The sequence below is a fragment of the Protopterus annectens genome, chromosome 14.part0, assembly GCF_019279795.1.
Source record: "Protopterus annectens isolate FY-2018-M chromosome 14.part0, PAN1.0, whole genome shotgun sequence".
Classification (NCBI taxonomy): Eukaryota; Metazoa; Chordata; order Ceratodontiformes; family Protopteridae; genus Protopterus; species Protopterus annectens.
The window spans coordinates 989,224,247-989,246,004 of record NC_056748.1 but is presented as its reverse complement, the minus strand read 5'-3'; the positions used below and the strand labels follow the sequence as shown (position 1 = coordinate 989,246,004).

At 41.8% G+C, this 21,758-nt stretch overlaps 1 protein-coding gene across 2 annotated transcripts in view; it reads left to right on the top strand.

Annotated features, from left to right (window-relative positions):
- Window positions 1–21,758, top strand: part of TUBGCP2 (tubulin gamma complex associated protein 2) — a 1,158,397-nt gene that overhangs the window by 901,603 nt on the left and 235,036 nt on the right. For both annotated transcript variants that reach the window (XM_044056780.1, XM_044056781.1), the window contains exon 16: window positions 65–193. In XM_044056780.1, the coding sequence (XP_043912715.1) occupies window positions 65–193 (129 nt within the window). The remainder of the gene's footprint in view (window positions 1–64; window positions 194–21,758) is intronic.

Sequence of the window (21,758 nt, the reverse complement as noted above, 5' to 3'; positions counted from 1 at the left end):
AAAGTGTAATCATGGGAAGCACCATGCAGTGCAAATATGTAATGCATCTTTATTTAATTCCTAGAGATTTACTCAGAGTTTAAAGATGGATAATGAGATGGACCGACTTACTCTGGAGCATGGGACGATGTTAGGTCCACCAAGCCAGACTGAGCGTGTTGAAGAGGTGGAGAAGAAGAGACTAACTAACAAGGTTAAAAAACCCACTTGTGCATTACTTTAGAAATTATCTACGATGCAAGGAGAAATACTAGGGAAGTAAAGTACTACACATTCATGCATTTGGCTGTGTGGCAGTAATTACATCACCCTTTATGCATTTTTGACAAGTGTCAGAACCTTTGTTTATTATAGGTTCATAATTAAGTACTAGGGCAGCTGTCCTTGTGAGCCATTTTAAGCCTCACCAATTTCCCTTTCAAAGGTCAGAATCAAACCCTGTAGCTTATGCATGCAAGGTAAATACCGTAACTATTATGCCAACTACAGAGGCCAGCTTGTGTTGTTGATTTAAACATGAGCTGGTTTATTGTACTTGTGAATAGTTATAAAAATATTTAAATAACAAATATTGATGTTCTTCATATTGATCACTGCTACAGTAGCCTTGGCTGTATGTGTTATATCCTGCAAAGGATATAACAGCCAGCCAGCTTCCAAAGATTCAGGGCAAATTTCATGCACCTAAACTGCAAAGCAGCTCAAGCTGAGCTAGCTAAAAGGCAAGTTTCAGTGCAAAGCCCTTCAGAACTTTACTGCCGTCAAAGAGTACGCTCCTTTCAGGCATTTCAGGATTGACAGTTGGCTTCTGTGTTCTTTTGCAGGGCAGATAAGCTGCCTTTGGGGAAAAAACATACATTTTCTAAAATTTATCGAAGTTTTATTTCTTTCCTCTTCAGAAAAGTTATTTTAAAGCTGGCAGTATTGTGTTTTAACAGACCACCTTGAGACTGTAATGTTCTTTTAAACATAGCACCTGTTTTTTTTTTTTTTCCTGTCAATGTAAAAGTAGTGTAAACTAACTGAAAACATAATTTCTGTGAAGAAATTGTTTTTATTTTTCTGTTGTCGGGCTGCCGTAGCATTTGAAAGTACTTTTTTAATGTGTTTCTTCTGTCAAAAAAGTATCTTTTTGAACTGGTAGTTTTACCAGCATCAGTTGCTTTTCTTCTCTGGTAAAGAGGCAACATTTTCATCTTGACCATGGAGAACAGATTGCCAGTCCCCATGGTTGGTCCTTCTTCCAGCCACAAAAAGAAACAGTTAAGCAAACAACCTCTGCTACCACAGCAAGCTAGCAATTTGCCTCATTTGTAAGTGGGTGACTCTGCTGTGGCCATTTGTAGTACTCCAGGCCAATCATTTATTATCCCTGGTCCCTGTGGTGCAGCACCTACCACCATTATCGGCCAGAGGTTAGCCACGTCTTCTGCAGCTGTTGAGTCCCTAAGTGGACAAGGAAGAGCCACGTTTGTCAGACCCAGCGAGAGAACAGGAAATGTTTCCCTGTTGTGTCAAAATGCTGTACTCATCCATGGAGAAACAGTGGCTACCATTAGTAAGACAGATAGTCCCATTTGTTACATCAAAAAGAAAACCAAGCATGTATCTACTCCTCCTCAAATTTCTTTAGCTATGAGTAGTTTACTGGGACTGACTCAGGGTTTAATTCAAGCTGTTGACCCTTTAAAGTAGTTTCTAGTAAAATAAAGAGGAAGTCCTCCTTTCCTGAAAATATTCAAGATTCTGAATCTGTACATGAAGATCCAAGGACAGATTCATGATTTTGCCCTCAGATTTCTGATTCAGACTCACTGGAGAGCTCAGTGTCTGATTCTCCCTTTGGGAGTTTCTCTTTCTCTGAGACTATTGCTAGAATGTCCCACTGTTTTCAGTGGAAGAACACTAAGGTTTCTCAGTCCCTCAGAAAATTCTATGAGTTGTTCTTGAAGGATTTTCCAAAATCTACTCCTCCTCTTCCTCCTGTCTGTTTTAGAGGATGTGTGTCTTACTGCCTGCACTTTACCTGATATTCAGCCAGCTGTCCCTAAAAAGACAAATAGGATGTATAAAGTTCGTCAGTCTTTTAAATTTTTATACTCTGTTCCTAAACCGTACCCAACAGCTGCAGTCTTAGTTGACTGCACTGATGATGAACACTTACTTGATTTCAATCCTACTCTTGCTGAAAAGGGTGGGAAATACATTGATTGATATGGGGAAACAGTGTATACGTCTGCAACTTTGATTTTCAGAATTTTAAATTGTCTGGATCATATGTAAAGTTTTTTCTCACAAATTTGAAGAATGTTTTATATACAGTTTCTTCTCATGAAGAAAAAGCTGCTTTAAATAACATTCTTCTGTTGCACAGGTCACTACTCATTGTTTGCGGTGAGTGTGTATGACAATGTTGAAACTTCTCTTAGGACTATGACAACTGGCACTATCTTATGGAGGTTTATTTAGCAGCATTCTCAGAACCTCCCAGATTATGTAAAAAATGAGATTTTAAATTCTCTCTTGTATAGAGATTGTGTTTTCCCCCTCTACTGCAGATGTGATCAGAAAGTGTGATGAAAGGGGCAAGCTGGTCCAGGGAATCTCTAAGATTTTCAGCCCGTCTTTTTCAAAATTGTCCAAGGGATTTTCTTTCTCCTCTTTCACTTTTGGCAAACATCAGATTAAACTATCTCCGCAGAATGCAGGTAAACAGCCTGTTAAGACGTGACAAAGGGGTTCCAAAAAGAAGTCTCTAACCAACAAAAACCATGGACAGTCCAACAGGTCTGAATGACTCAAGCAACCTTGTCACCCCTCCCACACTGGCCCCTTTTCTCTTCCAAGAAGTCTGAATCTCCATTTTCTGTTTGGCAACAGATTGTTGCAGAAAAATGGGTTCTGAAAATAGCAGTGGGAAGAAATTCTTTCTTTCCAGAGGTTCATTCCTTATCCAACATATCATACTCTTTTGTTTCCACCTGTTCTTCATTGCATGCTTTCCCAAGCAAATCAGACTCTTTTGTTTCCACCTATTCTTCATTAGATGCTGTCCCAAGGAGTGATAGAAACCATTTTCTCCTTCCATGATGATGAGGGGGGTTTATTCAAAGATATTCCTAGTGCCAAAGGAAAAAAATTCCTTGGATACCAGTTCTGGATCTTTTTCCTAAACCTGTCTGTGATCGTGTCCAAACTGAGAAAGATGACACTTCACAACCTGTTACTACTACTTCTTCTTTAAAGTTAACTTGAATACTTGACTTAAAAAAATGCTTATCATCCAATCTTTATTCATTCAGACTTCAGACATTTTTTAAGGTTTTGTGTGTCTGGGTCACATCATCACTTCACTGGCTTATCCTTTGGACTATGCGCTGCACCAAAAGTGTTCACAAAGTGTCTAACTCCAATTATAGCTCATTGCAGGCTACAGGGTATCCACATATTTCCATATTTAGACAACTTGCTTATCTTTGTAGAGTCTTTTTCAAAATGTCAGGAATCTGTCACTTGGGTGAGAGAGCTCTTGCATAACTTGGGATTCCAAGAGAACATTCAAATGTCTTTCTTGACTCCCTCACACAGGATTGTGTTCCTGGGATGTCAGCTACACACCTCAGTTCAAAGAGCTGTTCTTCCACTGGAAAAAAAATTGATCTTTATAATCAATTTCTAAATGTTTCCACTTAGACTTCAGTCACTGTGAGGGAAGTCCTCTGGATTTTAGGTCTCCTGATGCCCCTGGCAAGACTCCACATGAGAAAAGATGTAGTGGTATCTGAAATCTCTTTGATCCCAGCATCAGCACCCTTTATCTTTTTAGTTCCCAGGACAGGGGTTTATCAGAAAAGAAATATTTTGGTGGAGACCACAGATGTCCTTATATCCAGGTTTCTCCTTCTCCCTCCCTACTTCAAAGTAGTCAGTCACCACATTCACTTTGGAATTTGCTTGGGGAGCAGTTTCAGGAGAAATAAAAGTGCAGGGGGTGTGGGGCACCAAGGACAGGTGCAAACATAAATATCAAGGAGATGCTTGCCCTAATCAAGGCACTCAACTCTCTAAACCATCTTTGGTCCCCAGCACCTCTTCAAGTTGTTACAGACAATACGGCAGTCATGCGGGACATTGACAAGCAAGGGGGAGCCAGGTCATACCCCTTTTGCAAACTAGCCATGTTAGCTTGAAATTTACTTTCACAGCACAGTCTCGCTCTACAGGTATCGTACTTTCTGTCAGAGCAAAATTGTGTCACAGGCAAGCTGTGCAAGACCAGCACAGATCCTCATAAATGGAAACTACATCAGGGTTTCCTTCAAAATTGTGGGGTGTTTAAGTAGAGCTCTTTACCTCCTTTCCGAACAGTCAAATGACAAAATTCTATTCCAGGGTTTCATCACGAAAGCCTAGAAGACAGATGCCCTTTCTTTTCTTTGGACAGGAATGTTCTTGTATGTCTTTCCACATTTTGTACTACTATCCAAGGTACTTAATAGGTTTATAGATGTATGCTAGGCTAATGGCCACTAGAATCCTTAAAGGCCTAGCCATGCAACCCAGATGTGACTCACAGATTTGATTTATAGGGGATGATTTATCGATTGGCTTTGTCCATCAGAGACATAGGAGCCAGACCGGGGTGAATTTACAATTAGCCATCTATTGGTCTAAGCTGCACCTAAATAAGGATAGGGAGGTCTCTGCTTCACATATATGAGGAGCTTGTTTCAGAGAATGGGAATTCCCTGAGAAACTTAACTGTCTCTCCAACATGTCCTATTTATGTTGCAAGCAAAATTTAGGTTTTTAATCTAGTAGTTCTGATTCTGCTTGTTTTGCGGATGTGCAAAAGATTCATCAAAACAGGGTCCAAGGATGCCTCGTATGCCATGCAAAGACAGACCACCTCTTCAGAAGTCTGTATGATACCAAGTAAAGAGACAGGGCTTTGAGATGATCAGCATAGGACATTGTGTTTACTCCCTGTATTATTTTTGTAAGGAACCTTTTGGGACACTCCAATTGCTATTTCTGGTTAGGTACATACCAAATATTCAGAAGGAATCCCCCAAGATAATTGTGGTGACTCCTTTCTGACCCAGGCAGCCCTGGTTCTCCCTTCCTTTGGAGATGACCAGGGGCATTTACCACAAGTTTCCTCACAAAATGGATTTACTCGCACAAGAAAAGGGGTGTTTGATACACTCTGGCATCAGTCATCTTCAGGTGACTGAATGATAGGGTCTTAATTCCTTTTAAGTGACTCTTCTCTAAGGATGTGTAGCAGGCACTAATGAAGACAAAAAAGGCAAAATGTTTTCTAGTTGGTGCTAACAACATACCCACTACCCATTCAGGGCTAGTTGTTTTCTGTTTTTTATAGTATTTGTGTGAGTTACTGTCTATTAGCCCTTCTTCTTCCTCTGTGAGGTTTAATTTATCAGCCATTTCAGCATGTCTGTCCATGGATGCTTCTGTTTCAAGGCAGTCTCATGTCATAATGTTCTTGAAAGGGGTTTTGCATAAGAGGCCTCCATGTAAACCATTGGCCCCTCCTTAGGATATTAATTTTGTGTTAGAGAAGCTAGCACTTGCTCCGTTTGAACCACATAATCTGGCTGACTTAATGTTGTTAACACGGAAAACAGTTTTACTGATTTTTTTATTTTATTTATTTTATTTTACATTTGTTAACCGGGATGGTCTGACTGGACACAGGTCCATTTTCAACGGAGGCTCGGGGAGAAAAGCTCCACAGTAAGTCAAATTTTACACAATATGTTAAAATACAGTATACAGAGAATTTTCAAACAATATGTTAAAATACAGTATACAGCAGAAGACATAACAAGACCTATATATACAGGAAAAATAGTTGCACATGGATAATAACAGAATAAGTATACAAATTCAATCAGCATTAGGGGAAGACCTAGACTGTAACATATATTACAGTAGATATATTAGGAAGTGAGGTATATAAGTGGAATAATTTGAGGACTTATGTAATACATGGGCATAGCCACTTAGTGTGTTCTAAGTGAGTTTTTAAAGTGAGAAGAGGTAGGGGCAGAAATCAGAGCAGGAGGAAGATTATTCCAGGTTCTAGCTATGGAGTGGGAGAACAGTGCTTTTCCTGCAATATTGTTAGCCCTAGAGATACAGAGGAGGGGTTTGTCGGAAGATCAGAGAGGACAATTTGTATTATAGTGGTTGAGACATTGGCCTAGTGCAGGTTATTTTTGGATGTGTTACCACATTGTAGGCAGTGACTAATTGGTGATAGGTTAGTACCTAAGGAAGCTCCAGCCATTGCAGTTCCCTTAGATCCTGGCAATGGTGGGTTCTAAAGGTGGAGTTGTTTGCAAACTTGGCTATTTTATTATAACATGATTTGAGTCTGGCAAGTTCAAGTTTTCTAAGCTGGGTAAGAATTGGAGCAGCATACATTGGGGTAGACAGAGGTGAGTTTGGGCTAGGGTAATCTATGCTTGTTTCGAGAGGGATTTCTTGTGCCTATATAGTGTTCCCATTTTTTGATGGACTTTTTTGATAGTTTGGGAAATATGGACATCGATGTGTAGTTTTTTATCAGTGTTAATGCCTAGGAGTTTGGTATGGTCGGAGGGAGAGATAATAGTGCCATTTTTGGAGGAGATAGTGAAGGATAGAGGGGTGGAAATGGTTTTGTTGGCAGTGAAAAGTAGTAATTTGGTTTTATTATGGTTTATGATAAGTTGGATCTGAGTGATCCAACTTTCCACAGAGCTAAAGAATTCCTGGATGAGTTGTTCTAGGGTGGGAAGTGATGGAGCTGAACAGATAAGAGTTGAGTTGTCAGCATATTGTATAAGTGAAGCATGCTGTGTGGTGGTATGGAGATTATTGGTAAATACGGAGAAAAGAAGTGGGCCTAATATGGAGCTTTGTGGTACACCTATGGTAGTTGGGAGTAAGGGGGATAGTACACTTTGCCATTGGACAGATTGTTGCCTATTTGACCGATAGCTTTTAAACCAGGCTATAGCAGAAGGGGCAAAGGATAGGGATGTCAGGGTGTCTAGTAGTAAGGAATGTGAAACCATGTCAAATCCTTTGGAAAGGTCTAGAAATATTGTAGATACAAAGTTATTATTATTTCTGTGTTGGTTGATCAGATTGATGAAAGAGAGCAGAGTGGTGGTTGTGTTTTTTAATTGTTGAGGTGGGGACGGGTGAGAGCGTAAAGGATGGGATGTTGTCAGAGCATTTGTTTGGGTTATATGTAGGGTCGTTTTTGGATAGTTGGGAGGATTGTGTTAAGATGGATTCTATGAAGTGGTGGCTGACTTTGGAGGTAATGTCCTTGTTGTCATTCGTGGAGTTAGAAGTGGGAGTGGTAGTTTTGCTGGTTTTAGGAGAGAGTTAATGGCATGCCAAAACCTTTGGGGATCTTTTGAATGTTTGTTTTGGATATTGAGGAAGTAATTTTGTCTATCAAGTTTAGTTTGTCTCTTGGCCTGATTTCTAAGTTGTAGGTAACTTTGTTTGGCTAGGCTAGTATTGTATTTCTTCCAAATTCTCTAAGCCTTATCCCTTGACTTTAGAAGGGCTCTAGTTTCCCTAGTTAGCCATGGTGCATAGTTTGACTTGGCTCTTATTTTCCTAATTGGTGCAAGTCGGTCAAGGATATTGAAGAGAATATTGTTGAAGTAGTCAATGGCTTGGTCTAGATTTAGGGTTTGTAGTGGTTTCCAGTTACCATGTTTTAGAATACTGCTTAGTTCTTGTGTATTTAGTTTACGATTGTCTCTGACTTGTCTAAGAACAATGGGTTTGACTATGTTGGTACGTTTCCGCAGGAGGAAAGTGGGGAGATGGTCACTAAGACCATCAGGAAGGCATCCTGTCTTATAGTTTTGTTTGGGGCAGTTAACTAGTGTCCAATCTAGAATAGACTGTTTGTGGGGGTTTTTTTTTGTCGATTCTAGTGGGTTCTTGGATAAGGTGGGTAAAACTGTAAAGATTAATATAGTTAGTGGGGTTCTTAGAGGTATAAGCTGACCTGATTGTTCTGACCTCTGCAAGAAAGGGTATCTGAGGTGCAAGCTCTTATGGTGAATCAACTCTACCTCATTTTCCATAGAGGCAGGGTTTCTTTGAGAACTAATTATTCTTTCATCCCTGCAGTGGTACTCAAGTTTAATTGAAGCCACACTATCCATCCCCCGTCTTCTTTCCTGAATCTAAAAATGAGGGCAAAAGGATACTCCATTCCTTGGATGATCTTGACAGAACTAAATCTTTCAGCTCTTCAGATCTGTTGTTCATTTCTTGTGAAGGTAATAAGAAGGGACAACCTTTGTCAAAACAGACTTTTTCCAAATTATTACCTAAGGGTTTTACCTTTTGTTTACTCAGCATGACATATCCATTCCACCAGAGTCGATCCCCACTTTACGTGGGCCTTGGCTTCATCTATGGCGTTTTGGAAAGGGTTGGACTACTTGGTCCTCTGTACATACTTGCAGAAAGCACTATGAGCTTGATTATTTCTCTAGGTCTAGAACAAGCTTTGCTAGGACCATTCTCCAGGGGGTCATGGACCCTTCTCCTTCCACCTCCTAAATATAATTAGCTATGGTAATCTACCTATACAGCTAAGGCTACTGCAACAGTGGTCAGTATGAAGAACACAGCACAGTTGTTTAAGTTGAACTTATAACAGTTGATGTTTGAATTATCACTGCTGCAGTAGCTGCTTCCTCCTTCCATTCCCCTTGTTTTTTGGTATGTCTTTTATGCCAAGGTGTCGACTTTTTTTTTTGTTGTTGTTGTTATTCCTAACTTTGCTCCCAAACTTGTCTTTTAATCAGCTTGCTCGAGCTGCTTGATAGTTTGGTCGTATGGATGGTGCCCTTCAGCTTTGAAAGCTGGCCAGCGTTTGTATCCTTTTTCAGGATATAACCCATACACTAAGGCTGATCATTTCAATGTCTTCTGTTATGGTAAGTTCAGCATACACAACTGTGCTTTCCAGGATTTGCTTACATTTTCATGATGCTGTCTAAGGAATGAAGTTTATTTCTTGAAGAACTTTTATGAATATGTAATGTGTATTTGTGTGTCGGTGTGTAAATGTGCACATGTATGTATGTGTGTATATATTTATATATATATATATATATATATATATATATATATATATATATATATATATATATATATATATATATAGGGGTTCCGTACACTAGACTGAAATTTCACTAATTCGAAATAGTGCATGGAATGCTCACTGCAGTGAAAGTGCACTTACGTGAAGTTCAGTACAACGAACGGGTGTTGTACTGAACTTCCGTGCAGTACTCACGGACCTTAGGGTTAGGGCACAGGTCATAGTAAGGGGATATTCCGTAGGGCTATCCCGTTACCGTGACCCGCGCCCTAACCCTAAGGTCCATGACGACTGCAGCGCAGTCAAGGACATAGCAATGTCCTCCACTATGTTGTGATAGTCACGAACATTAGGGTTAGGGCATGGGTTAGGGTAAGGGGATAGCTTTATCAACTATCCCCTTACCCTAACCCATGCCCTAACTCTAAGGTCCGTGACTATCGCACCATAGTGGAGGACATAGCTTGTTTTTGATGTCCTCCACTGTGCTGCGGTGTTTTCGGTGAAGTGCAATTACGCAAAAGTTCACTTTCGTTGAAGTGAACTTTCGCAGAAGTGAAGCTTCCTGTTACAAGTTCGAAGTAGTGAACTTTCGTTCTTGTAATAGGAATCCATATATATATATATATATATATATATATATATATATATAAAATAAAACAATGTATGCTTAATATTTATTATAAGAGAAAGCCACAGAGAGGTGTCAAAGCATTTACTTTGGCTATAGAGTCAAATTGAGATGCTCTAGCTTATCTTTTTTTGCTTTTCTTACAGGTTATGTCTGTGTTCATTAACCATTTTACTTTAGATGGTTAGCTATTTTTTAACACCTTTATTAAATTATAACTTAAGATATAGGCAAGCGTTAACAGAAAAGAAAACAAACCATTTTAACGTTTTTCCATTTAAATACAATATACATCGCATATATTTTCTTTGCTGTCATCAGTTCAACATAATAAAAATTGCTGAATTCCTACCTTCCCTTAAACCACACTCCTCCTCTTCCTAAACATTATTATGTGTGTGTTGTTCCCACAATTTCCATTTACTTCTATGTAATCTGCTCCTTCCCTTTTCTAAAGATACCTCTTCCAGTTCTTTTATCTATTTTATAATGTTCAGTACCTCAAATACTGTTGGTATAGACACTGATTTCCATTTTCTAGTATTTTTTTGGCAGCTAACATAATTAAACTTAGTAAGGCCTTACTATATCTAGGCAATTCAGATCCTATATCCCATTTCGAAAGAGTAATTTCCTTACAGCCATTGCTCACTCAGTATTTCTGACAGAGTACTCTATAGGCAGTTTTTAAAATCTGCCAACTCGTTGCACTCTCAAAACATATATTCTCAGTTACCACTGTCTTCCCCATCACACCTCCAACTTTTCCTATTTACCTGAGGAAAACGTCTTTGAAGTCTGCTTGGGGTATAAAAACACCTATGCAAACACTTCCAAGCAGAGATCCTAGACCTTCTGTACTTAGTTGCCTACTTGGTAGCCATACATATGTTTTTCTATTGTTTTCTTATAAAATTGCTTTTTTGGTCTCTCTCCCCATTTTTTTCTAACTCCTCTGATTAATTCTCATAGTTATCATGCAATATTTTATATGCCCTACTATTTATCACTTTTTTAGCAGCCACATCTGTTCTAGATTTAACTAAAAACTCTACCAGAGCAGATCTGTCACTTAAAATTCCATTATCCCTTTCTCTTTGCCTATACTCCAAGATGAAGCCCCAGAGGGAGGGTAGTCTCTAGCCTGCAATCCAAATGTCATCTTGGCCTCATCCCACTCTATTACCTTTCCTGCTTGAGTTATTTGTACCCAATGCCTTGGTTCTTTTGACAAGTTTCTCCAGTAAATTCTACCCCCCTCTTGCCTATTTCCTGTACCACTACTTGTAGTCATCCCCAATGACAGAATCTCCTTTCTGCATTCCCATATTGGCTTAGTTCTTAAAATACTTTCTGCTACTTTATGAATATAATATTCTGTAGTTATTATTCTATTTAAGGATCTGCATATAAATCCCATACACTCTTATTTCTTGAGCTTCCCCCTTGCTTCATCATCATCCCTTTCCACTTACTTTTAACCTTTTGCTTGTATAATGTATATATGCCTTAACATTATAACTCTAAAATATCCATTCAAATCGGGTAAACATAAATCACCTTATTCTTTTGGAAGGATCAACTTATCTCTTGCCCTCTTTTCGTCCCAGATAAAGTCCTGTCCTTCAGTTCTTTATTAATTATTGTCCACAACGTCTCCTCAGGTTGAGAAAAGTATGCATGACCTGTATACAATATCAAAGGGACTAAAACATTTTCTTTGCTTGTGTCTTATATCCATAAATAAGAGTTTCATTTTTTCAATTTTTGTATTATGTTTTTAGTCTCTTCCAGTACGTCTTTAGCTGCTATAACAGAAGCCTTTTTGATCCATACTCCTAAGTACTTCACCATGTCCCCATAAATATGGGTATTACTGAACCAGTTTGTGTGAGAGTACATAATTTATGGCTGCAGCCTTTGTTTTATCTTCCTTAATCTTATATCCCAAAAAGACTTGAAACTGTCTCAAAATGTTCCACAACACTGAGATGTCCTTTTCTGGATTTATCAAGTGAAAAATAATATCTGCAAATAAAGCCACTTTTTCTTGATTGCTATACTAACTGTATCCTTGTATTTCTGAGTTCCTTATTTCCTTTGCCACTGACTCTAAATATAAAACAGATAACAAATGTAAAAGAAAATACCCTTGCCTGATTCCTCTGGTCGAACACAGTTTATCTGAGAGGAGCTGCCCAACTTTAATTCTTGTTTCCGATCTTTTATATATCCATCTAATTAACCTTATTATTCTATCAGGGAATGCAAGTGCTTCCAATGCCCTACTCTTAAAATCCTAGCTTACTATGTCAAATGCTTTCTCTGCATCAAGACCCACCAACAGCAGAGGTATTTTCTTGCATTCTCATTCCCTCTGGATCATCATTGCTCTGTTACTGTTGTCAAATGTTCACCTCCCCTCCTCAAAACCACAGTCATCCATATCTAGCAATTTTGGCAACACATTTGCCACACACTTAGCTGGTATAAACATAAACACTTTATAATCATGATTTGAAATTGAAATGGGTCTATAAGAAGATGGGTCTGAAGGGTCTTTATCATCTTCAGGTAACACAGCCACAACAGCTTTTAGATGTTAGTACTTCCTGTCCTTCAAAAATGCTGTTAAAATCTTCTAGATCTTTATCACTTTCCTCCCTCTTAATTTTCTAACTTCCAGAAGAATACCATCTGTTCCTGGGGAGTTTCCTGAAGACTTATTATACGTCACTGTTTTTCTCTCATCACCTCCTATCTTAACTGTTAGTTGTTGAGGCGGCCTACCTCTAACCTTGGCATAGCTAAGTCTTCCATAAATATTTCCATTTGTACCTTTTCTTGAATCTGATGCTATCCCATGTCATTATTGATCACAGATGGGTCTTGGATCTGACCTAAGATCTGAGCCAGCAACTGAAAGCACAGATCCAAAGCTCAAGCTCAACCCTCAGATCTCATTTGCCGCAATGTCGCTCGGATGTGCATCCTGTAGCTCAAACTTACCTCGATTCAGATAAGTGAATTTTCTTCCTTTTTTCTCTGGGGTTTTTCTTTCTTTTGACCTGTCTTCTTTCAGCTGTAGTCTAGTTAGGTTTCCTCCCCTTTCGGTAGCTTTTAGGCTCTTTTTTAACCTTCTGTCATGGGTTTCCACACCCCACCCCACCCCGAGTCCTTTGGGTAGCTCTTAGCTCTCTCTGCTACTCCCTTTAGCAGGTAATTTCTCCTGCCAAAAAGCACAGACTCTAGGATCTAAGTTCCCCAGTTCCAAGCCCAGCCTCTTTGGCTTCGGATCCCGGCTCTTCTACTCCAAGAGCCCCGGCTCCTCCTGTCGGATCCGAGACCTTGGATGCCTTCAGATCCGACTCGACACAGACTGTCTTCAGATCCAGCCTGCCCATCGGATCTATCTACCCTGCCGACTGCTCCTTCGGATCTACCCAGATCTTCGGATCCGATGGTTTTAATTGGATCCGATCATTATTGATCTTTCCCTCTCCCGGGCCAGGAGCTTGGATCCGAGGCACACAAAGCACTCTCCCTCCCAAGACCGCAGGCCTTCAGCTTGGTCGCCTCATTCCTCTGTTTCTTCCATGTCCACCAGGAGTTTGTTCCCCTCAGACATGGATAGGATGATGAGGAGCTTTCTCATGGCCCAAATCAAGTTGGGCTTCTTACCATCCCCTGCTCAGTTCTCAAGGAGATACTCTCCATCTGTGGGGCTTCTCTCTCCTCGTCAGACCCATCTGGGTTTGGACCCTCAGGATCAGAGCATTCCCTGTGAGAGGCCAACGGTGTCTGGCATATCTTCCCTTCCCACACCATCAGGGTCACTGGCGGGCTCAGTTCCATTGCCCTCGGAACTAGCTGTGCCTCGGTCACACAAGGTTGGTGCTGGTTCATGGGGGTGGGGTCCCTCCGTCCGGGGGCCTTTGCACTGGACAGCTCGGGGCCGATATAATTTGGAGAAGTCGGTGCTGTGTTAGGGTCCCCCCATTTCTTCCCAGGCAGCTGTGTCCATGGAGGAGGGAGGGGGTTTATCCAGTCCATCGACCAGTGGTAGAGAGGACCTTCACCGGCTGGGCGGTTACCTATCCTTTGGCTCTAGGTCCTTCCCTGCCCCTTTCGACGATGGGTAGTGAAATCTCATCATCCTTCCAGGGTCTGCCCTCCTGTGAGCACCTTCAGATGGGCATTACCCCCCTTGGGATCAGTGCCTCTTCTGAGTTCTCCCCAGAGCCTATCATGTAGGAGCCTTCTTGGAAGAGGACATGTAGGAGGAGGCAGTTGGACTCCCCTAGAGAGTCCCTCAATGAGGACATGGATTTCAAGAAAGGAGACGGGTCCCCCAGACTTCTATCTGAGGAAGAGTCCTTTGGGGACATCCTCGAGATCCTAAAGCAAAGAGGCAGTTGGTCTATCCCCGTCCTGTCTTCAGAGGAATCTGTGTTTCTGAAGGCCTTCAGGATGGGCCCATCTTTCATCTGGATGTCTCCCCCTGCCGACAAGCTCGTGCAACTCATCGCCGACAGGGCGTGGAAGGAGTTGGACACAGTGGAACCAGTTCCCAAAAAGCCTGACAAGTTTCTAGTTCCCCCAAGGATAAGACCTTTTGGAGTAAGGGTGTCCCAGTTGATCCTATCATGGTGACTGCAGCTACTAAGAAGGAGCTTCCTGAGCAGAGCTCCATGATCCATCCCTGAACAGGGAGTCTCGGGTGATTGACAGTTTTGGAAAGTGTGTGTTTGCCTCAGGTACATTTGGACTGAGAGCAACCAGTTACATGGCACACTTTACCCGGCTGCAAAGGGATTTGATATTGGAGCTCTCCACTTCCCTTTCTAAGTTGCTGCCTCCAGAGAGTCTTAAATTGGTCTCCCCAAAGCTGTCCACTCTAACTTCCCTGGCTAACGCTTCTATGAGGTTGATTTCCAATGCAGTGGAGGCCACCTGTCCACCGGCAAATATGGGCATTGTCATCAGGCAGCATGCCTAGCTTCACCTTTATGGGTTTGCAGAACCCTTTAAGGCGTCCTTCACTAATTCCCCTTTCAGCAGATCAACATTGTTTGGTCCATGTGTCAAAGAGACTTTGACCAGCAGTGATCAGGAAGGAAAGACACACTGTCCCCCGGTAGGGATCAAGTTCTCTACACACCAACAATCCTTTTCCAAATATCAGAGGCGGTAGTAAAAAAACGTTGGTCCCACAGGTCTCAGTCTTCCTTCAAGAATTTATTTAGTTAGTTATTTATTTCAGTTTGGTTACCGGGGAGGTCCACTGGGCTTGGGGGCCCGTTTTCAGTGGAGGCCCGGGGAGAAAAGCTCCACAGAAACAACAATTTTAATTACAAGTAAGAGTTCAGACACAGATAACATAACAATTAACAGGTAGCTACAAATAGTCTACAATACTAATATCAGATTGCTAAAATAGCAAAAGTATTAACAGTTTCAGTTAAGTTCAGCAGGGAAAAAAATTGGCATATTGTATAAAAAGCAAAAATTTCTGTTTAGTAGCTTATGCAGTTAGTATTTTAGAAGAGGTGAGGAAGGAAGGAGGTTGGCCTAGGTAGGTTATGCATATAGTGCAAAAATGCTTTAGTAGCATTTTTGCACATAGATGCTCCTCAAGAATCCTTCTCTTCCATCTGGGGCAGGGGATTTGATGGTAGACACCGCCCTAGAGGCAGAGGGGGTCTGCAGAACCCAGGGCTCCTGGGAACCCTTCTCAGAGAAGCCCCCTGAGCGCTTCTGATGCACTGCCTGGCTGTCCTGTCCTGGAGGCAGTCAGGGGTCGATTCTCCCTCCACCCACTAGCCTGGGCAAGTATCACCTCAGATCAGTGGGTGTTAAAGATCATTTCCAGGGGTTACTTCATACCCTTTTTTCAGACCCTCCAGTTCAAAGTTCTCTCCTGGACGTTCCACCCTGCGAAAGGGAGTTGACCCTTCTTGAGGTCCAAGACCTTCTTCAAAAAAAAGCCATCCAAGAGGTCCCAACAGGACAATGAGGGTCCAGAATTTGCTCTCACTTCTTTTTGGTGCCCAAGAAGACTAGGGACCTGCTTCCCATTTTGGACCTCAGCAAACTGAACCTGTCGGTCTAGAAGTCCAAGTTCTGGATGGTCACTGTTCAGTCCATTCTGCCTCTTCTGCGCAAGGATGACTGGATGTGCTCAGTAGATCTCAAGGATGCGTACTATCATGTTAAAATCAACAGACACTCCAGGAGATACTTGTGCTTTCGGCTAGGGGCCAACCACTATCAGTTCAGAACCCTGCCCTTTGAACTTACCACAGCCCCCTAGGTGTTTACCAAATGCATGGCACTGGTGGCAGGTCATCTCCATTTGCAAGGTTTCCAGATCTTCCCGTACCTGGACGATTTGCTCCTCACAGCCCCCACAAGGCATCAACTCACTGTGGCCACCGATTATACCCTCATTCTTTTTCAGGATCTAGGCATCACAGTCAACCTGCCCAAATCCCATCTTTCCCTGTGTCAGAACCTAGAGTTTATCGGGGTCCTTCTGGACACGGTGTTAGAAACTGCAGCACTTCCCCTACGTGCAGAGTTCAAATCATTCAGGACCAGGTCCATCAGTTGTTGGATCTAGATCGTCCCATGGTCCACTTGATCTTGCAGGCACTAGGTTTGATGGTGGCGTCTATCCAGGTAGTGCATCTTGCCAGATATCATATGCAGGTTCTGCAGTGTTTCCTAGCAGTGCAATGGTCAGCTCAGTTTCACCCCATGTCCATGACCATCAGGATATCTCAGGTGTGCAGATGTCACCTTGCTTGTTGGCTCCAAGCTTAGGATCTCATACTAGGTAGACCCTTCTGTCTTCCCCAACCCAAGGCCACAGTGACCATGGACACCTCTCTGTTGGGATGGGGGGACATTTTCGGGGAAGGATGGTTCAAGGCACGTGGTCCCATTTACAGACCAAATTGCACATAAATGTCCTGGAGATGAGAGCAGTCCTTCTAACATTGCAAGCCTTCCAGGAGTGATTCCCTCTCTGGATTATAGCAATTCAAACAGACAAGATGGCGGTAGTCTGGTACATCAACAAGCAGGGAGTAACACAGTTTTATCCCCTGTGCAGAGAGGCCATGAGAGTGTAGGAATGGCCTACAGGCGCTTTCTTCTTGCAACGCACATTCCTGGCAGTTCCAACATGTTAGCCGACAAACTCAGCAAATCTATCCTTTGTCCTCACGAGTGGTCCCTGAATTCGTCAGTGGCATGTCGGGTATTCGATCATTGGAGTCTTCTTTGCTGCAATCTTTTTTCCTCCCTGGACAACCACAAATTCAGCTACTTTGCCCTTATCCCCCCGACAGGGGAGTCATCCAAGGATGCTCTGGTACACGATTGGCTGTCAGGACATCTATATATTTACCGCCAACTTCCCTCATACCCAAAGTCTTACAGAAAGCCCGTTGCCTCATGACTCTTCTCATCGCCCCCTTTTGGCCTTGTTAGGCGTGGTTCGCCCTGCTTTGGTCTCATCTAAAATATCTGCCCTAGATATTGAATCCCGTCCCAGATCTCATTCCCCACCCTTGGGGACTTTCTGTTCCCAGTCTCTAGTCTCTTCTAGTCTGACCGCATGGCTCTTCCAGTTCCAGTGATCCTTTCGTAGTCCAGGATTCCCTCTCTGTTTGAGTATTATCTTGGCTTCTCCAAAAACATCTGCCAAGCAGGTATATTCCAGTAAATGGAAAAGGTTTTCTATTTGGGCTAAACAACGCAGTCTAGATCCCTTTTCAGCCCCTATTCCTAACTTTTTGTTGTTCTTGGCGTCTCTCTTTCACCAAGGGGCCAGTTTCTCTACGATCAAACTCCAGTTGGCAGTCATCTCTAACTTCCATTTGAACAAAAGTCCCACTTTTTCTTCCAGGCTGTCCATGGTCTTCCTCAAAGGGATCTTTCTCCTCAGGCCTCCTATCAAGGATCCCTCCCCACCATGGGATCTCACTCTAATGTTGCAGTCTTTGATGCAGAAACCTTCAAGCCTTCAGAAACCTATGATCTTAAATTCCTGTCCTGAAAGATGGCCTTCTTTTTCTTCTTCTTCTTTCGGCTTTTCTCGGTTAGGAGTCGCCACAGCGGATCATCTGCCCGCTCATGATTGGCAGTGAAGTTTTACAGTGTCGAGTTGCCAGCCCGATGCCCAACCTTCCACAGAAGGCACACACTTGCACACACTCACACCTAGGGCCAATTTAGATTGTCCAGTCCACCTACTGCATGTCTTTGGGATGTGGGAGGAAACCGGAGCACCCAGAGGAAACCCATGCAACCACAGGAAGGACATGCAGACTCCATACAGAAGGCACCCCAGCCGAGAATCGAACCGGAGGACCTCTTGCTGTGAGGTGGCAATGCTAACCACTGCACCACCGTGGCTGCCCAAAGACGGCCTTCTTGATGACTATTATTTCAGCCAGGAGGGTCTCCGAGTTGCAGGCTCTCAGCATTAAAATCCCTTTCATGGTATTCCACAAGGATAGGGTGTTTCTCAGGACCAATCCTTCATTCGTCCCTATGGTAGTCTCGGAGGCTAATCTTAACCAGTCTGTTTGGCTTGCTGTGTTCTTCCTCAATTTTTCTAATAAAGGGGAATATACGGTGCATTGTCTGGATTGTCCATAGACCTCTATGTTTTTATGTCAAGAGAGCTGAAGAATTTTGGAAGTCCAATCAGTTCTTCATTGCCTTCTCTCAGGCCAGGAAGGGTCAAGCAGTTTCCAATTTATAAAAATAAATAAAATGAGCACAGGCTGAATCAGGCGCACAAACCACAAAGATTTATTGAGATGAGCGCTTTTGTCTGGTGTACATCACCAGACTTCTTCAGACAAATGAAAATACCCTCATTACTTCTTATATACTAGCAGCTGATACACACACCTATAGAAAGAACACACACCTAATTGATCTTTAAAAAGACATTGCAACATTTAAAATCTGGAAACTGATCTGTTAAACACTACACTCTTATACATTGCTCAAATTTATTCACAGTTAATAAATATGCTTTCATAAAAACACTTAATATATGCATAAAAAGGAACTTGTACAACCTAAATAATTTCATCTGTCATAAACTTTTAACTTTAACGACAGTAAAACTCCAAGGCAAAGGAATGTCAGGCAGGAGCAAAAATTGTTAAATAATAACTTTAATAATAACTTTAATAAATGTAAAGTAAAATGAAACGATAATAACCAATAAATCAAGCCTGGATAAATGGGACAGCTAACCAGGATATACTTGGGTCTAGCAGTAATAATTGCAGGGACAACAGCAATGATAATAATATTAACAAAACAAATAATAACATAGTACCAGGACGGGGTAACCTTTTTTGTCCTTTTGTGATGGTCTTTTCTAGGAATATGATGATCATTCAGGACATTGTCAGAAAAAATTGGAACTATATTTTACAGAAAAATTTGGGTAATGCCCTGGGGGATCGTCCAAATTTGGTGTACAGGAGAGGCCAGAATGTAAAAGGAATTCTGGAGAGAAATGATAAGTGCAGGATTCAGGGCAAAATGACAGCCTGTAATATGTGCTCACAATGTAATCCTATTTTGCTTAAAACTCACGTTGAAGTGGGTGATAAAAGGATAAATATAAAGGGAAAATACAACTGTAATTCTCAAGCAGTGGTTTATCTGGCTCAATGTAAGGAGTGCCTAGCGTTTTACATAAGTAAAACCCAACGTAAGTTGGCACAAGAGGATATATGAGCACACTTATGAAATTAGGCAGGCCAATGAAAAGAATGCATTATATAGGCATATTAAAATTCACCCTCAACGCACTTTCAAATTTGTAGTCTTAGAGCAGGTGAAACACCGCAATAGGGGAGGACCCTGGAAGGTTTATTTAGAGACCAGGGAAACATGGTGGCAGATTTTCACTAATGCTAGTTGCCCCCCCCCCCCCCGATTTAAATGAACTAGTATCTATTACCAGTTCATTAAAGTTAAAAGTTTATGACAGATGAAATTATTTAAGTTGTACAAGTTCCTTTTTATGCATATGTTGTGTTTTTATGAAAGCGTATTTATTAACTGTGAATAAATTTGAGTAATGTATAAGAGTGTAGCGTTTAATGGATCAGTTTCCAGATTTTAATTGTTGCAATGTCTTTTTAATGATCAGTTAGGTGTGTGTTCAGCTGCTAGTATACAAGAAGTAATGACGGTATTTTCATTTGTCTAAAGAAGTCTGGTGATGTACACCAGACGAAAGCGCTCATCTCAATAAATCTTTGTGGTTTCTGTGCCTGATTCAGCCTGTGCTCATTTTATTTATTTTTTTTAGTTTGTGTGTTTTGTGGTTTTACCAGTTTCCAGGGTATAACTGCGGTGGTGGTGCTGCGGTAGCTTTGTCGCCTCACAGTTAGACGTTGCCCGTTCGATTCTCAGTTAGAGCGTCTTCTGTGTGGCGACATGCGTGAATGGGCGTTCCTTCGTTGAAGGTTGTGCATTAGGCCCGGCAAGCCAGCATGTAAAAATCTACTGCCAATCATTAGCGGACCAGAGTTCCGCTGTGGCGACCCCTAACCGGGAAATGCCAAAAGACACAAACAAAAACCAGTTTCCAGGGTATCTCTTTCACATTGGATTGATAGGTGCATTTCCTACATTTATGAAAGCAGGCAACTAGATCTTTCCGGACAAGTTAAAGCTCACTGTGCTAGATCGGTAGCCACATCTTCTGCCTTCTTGGCAAAACTATCTTTGGATGAGATTTGCGCCACTGTTACTTGGTCTAACCTCACATCTTTGTTACACATTATAAGTTGGATTTGGTGTCTAGGAACAGGGCTGATCCTAAGCCAGCAGGCTTTAAGAAGCGCACAGAGTGCAGGCATAAAATTCCGCCTTTGAATACTTTCTGCTACTGTATAAATATAATATTCTGTATGGTTATTGTTATCCTTCTTAAGGATATGCATCCAAAATACCAGTCTCTCCTTGTTTCTTGAGCTTCCCCCCTATTTCGTCATCATAGGTTCATAGGTAGGTACTAGGCTATTGGCCCTAGGGCCTATACAAGCCCAGCCAAAAAGGTACCCTGGCTTTTGCCACCCAATAAAATTATTTTCCTGTGCCACTGTCGAGCAGAGCCACAGAAGTGATCCCCGGGGTGAATTTCCTATTTCCCATCCAATCATCAAGATTTTTCTTGAAGAGTAGTAATGAAGAGCTGTGTTTGATATAGATAGGTAGTTTATTCCAGAGTATGGGAAGTCTCTGGGACAGGAATCTATCCCTCCGGCATGTTCTGTTTATTGTGGTGACAAGGTTTAGGTCCCTAGAGCATGTAGCTCAGAGGGATTGGGACTTCTTTAAGTGGAGCATGTCCAACATCTCTGGGTTTGACATAGCTTTGTATGTTAGGCAGAGATCACCTCTGAGTAGGCGATATGCGACGGAGTAAAGCTGGATTTTTTTGAGACGGTCTGCGTAGGGCATCTGTTTGAGGCCGGTAATCCTCTTTGTGAGGTATTTCTGCGGCCTTTCCAGTTGTTGTAGATGTCTTGTGAGGTACATACCAAAACGGGCGTTGTACTGTATAATGGGTCTAATGAAGGATGAGTAGAGGGGAACAATGACCTCTTTTTTTCTGGATGAGAAACCTTTTGTGATGAGGTGTGCCACATAGAAGAATTTCCTGACTGCTGTTGTGATGTGATTATCAAAGGAGAGACTACTGTCCACCTGTGTCCCAAGGTCTCTTATCACACTTTTGGTGTTAAGTATACTACCACCCATGTTGTAGTTCATGGGTACAGAGTTTTTACCAAAGGGGATGACAGTGCACATTTTGGCATTGAGCTTGAGGCCATGGCTTTGACACCAGGCATCTATCTCGGTGAGGTCCTTTTGTAGGATGTCCACATCGTTAAGAGTTTCGATTATGACTTCTAGTTT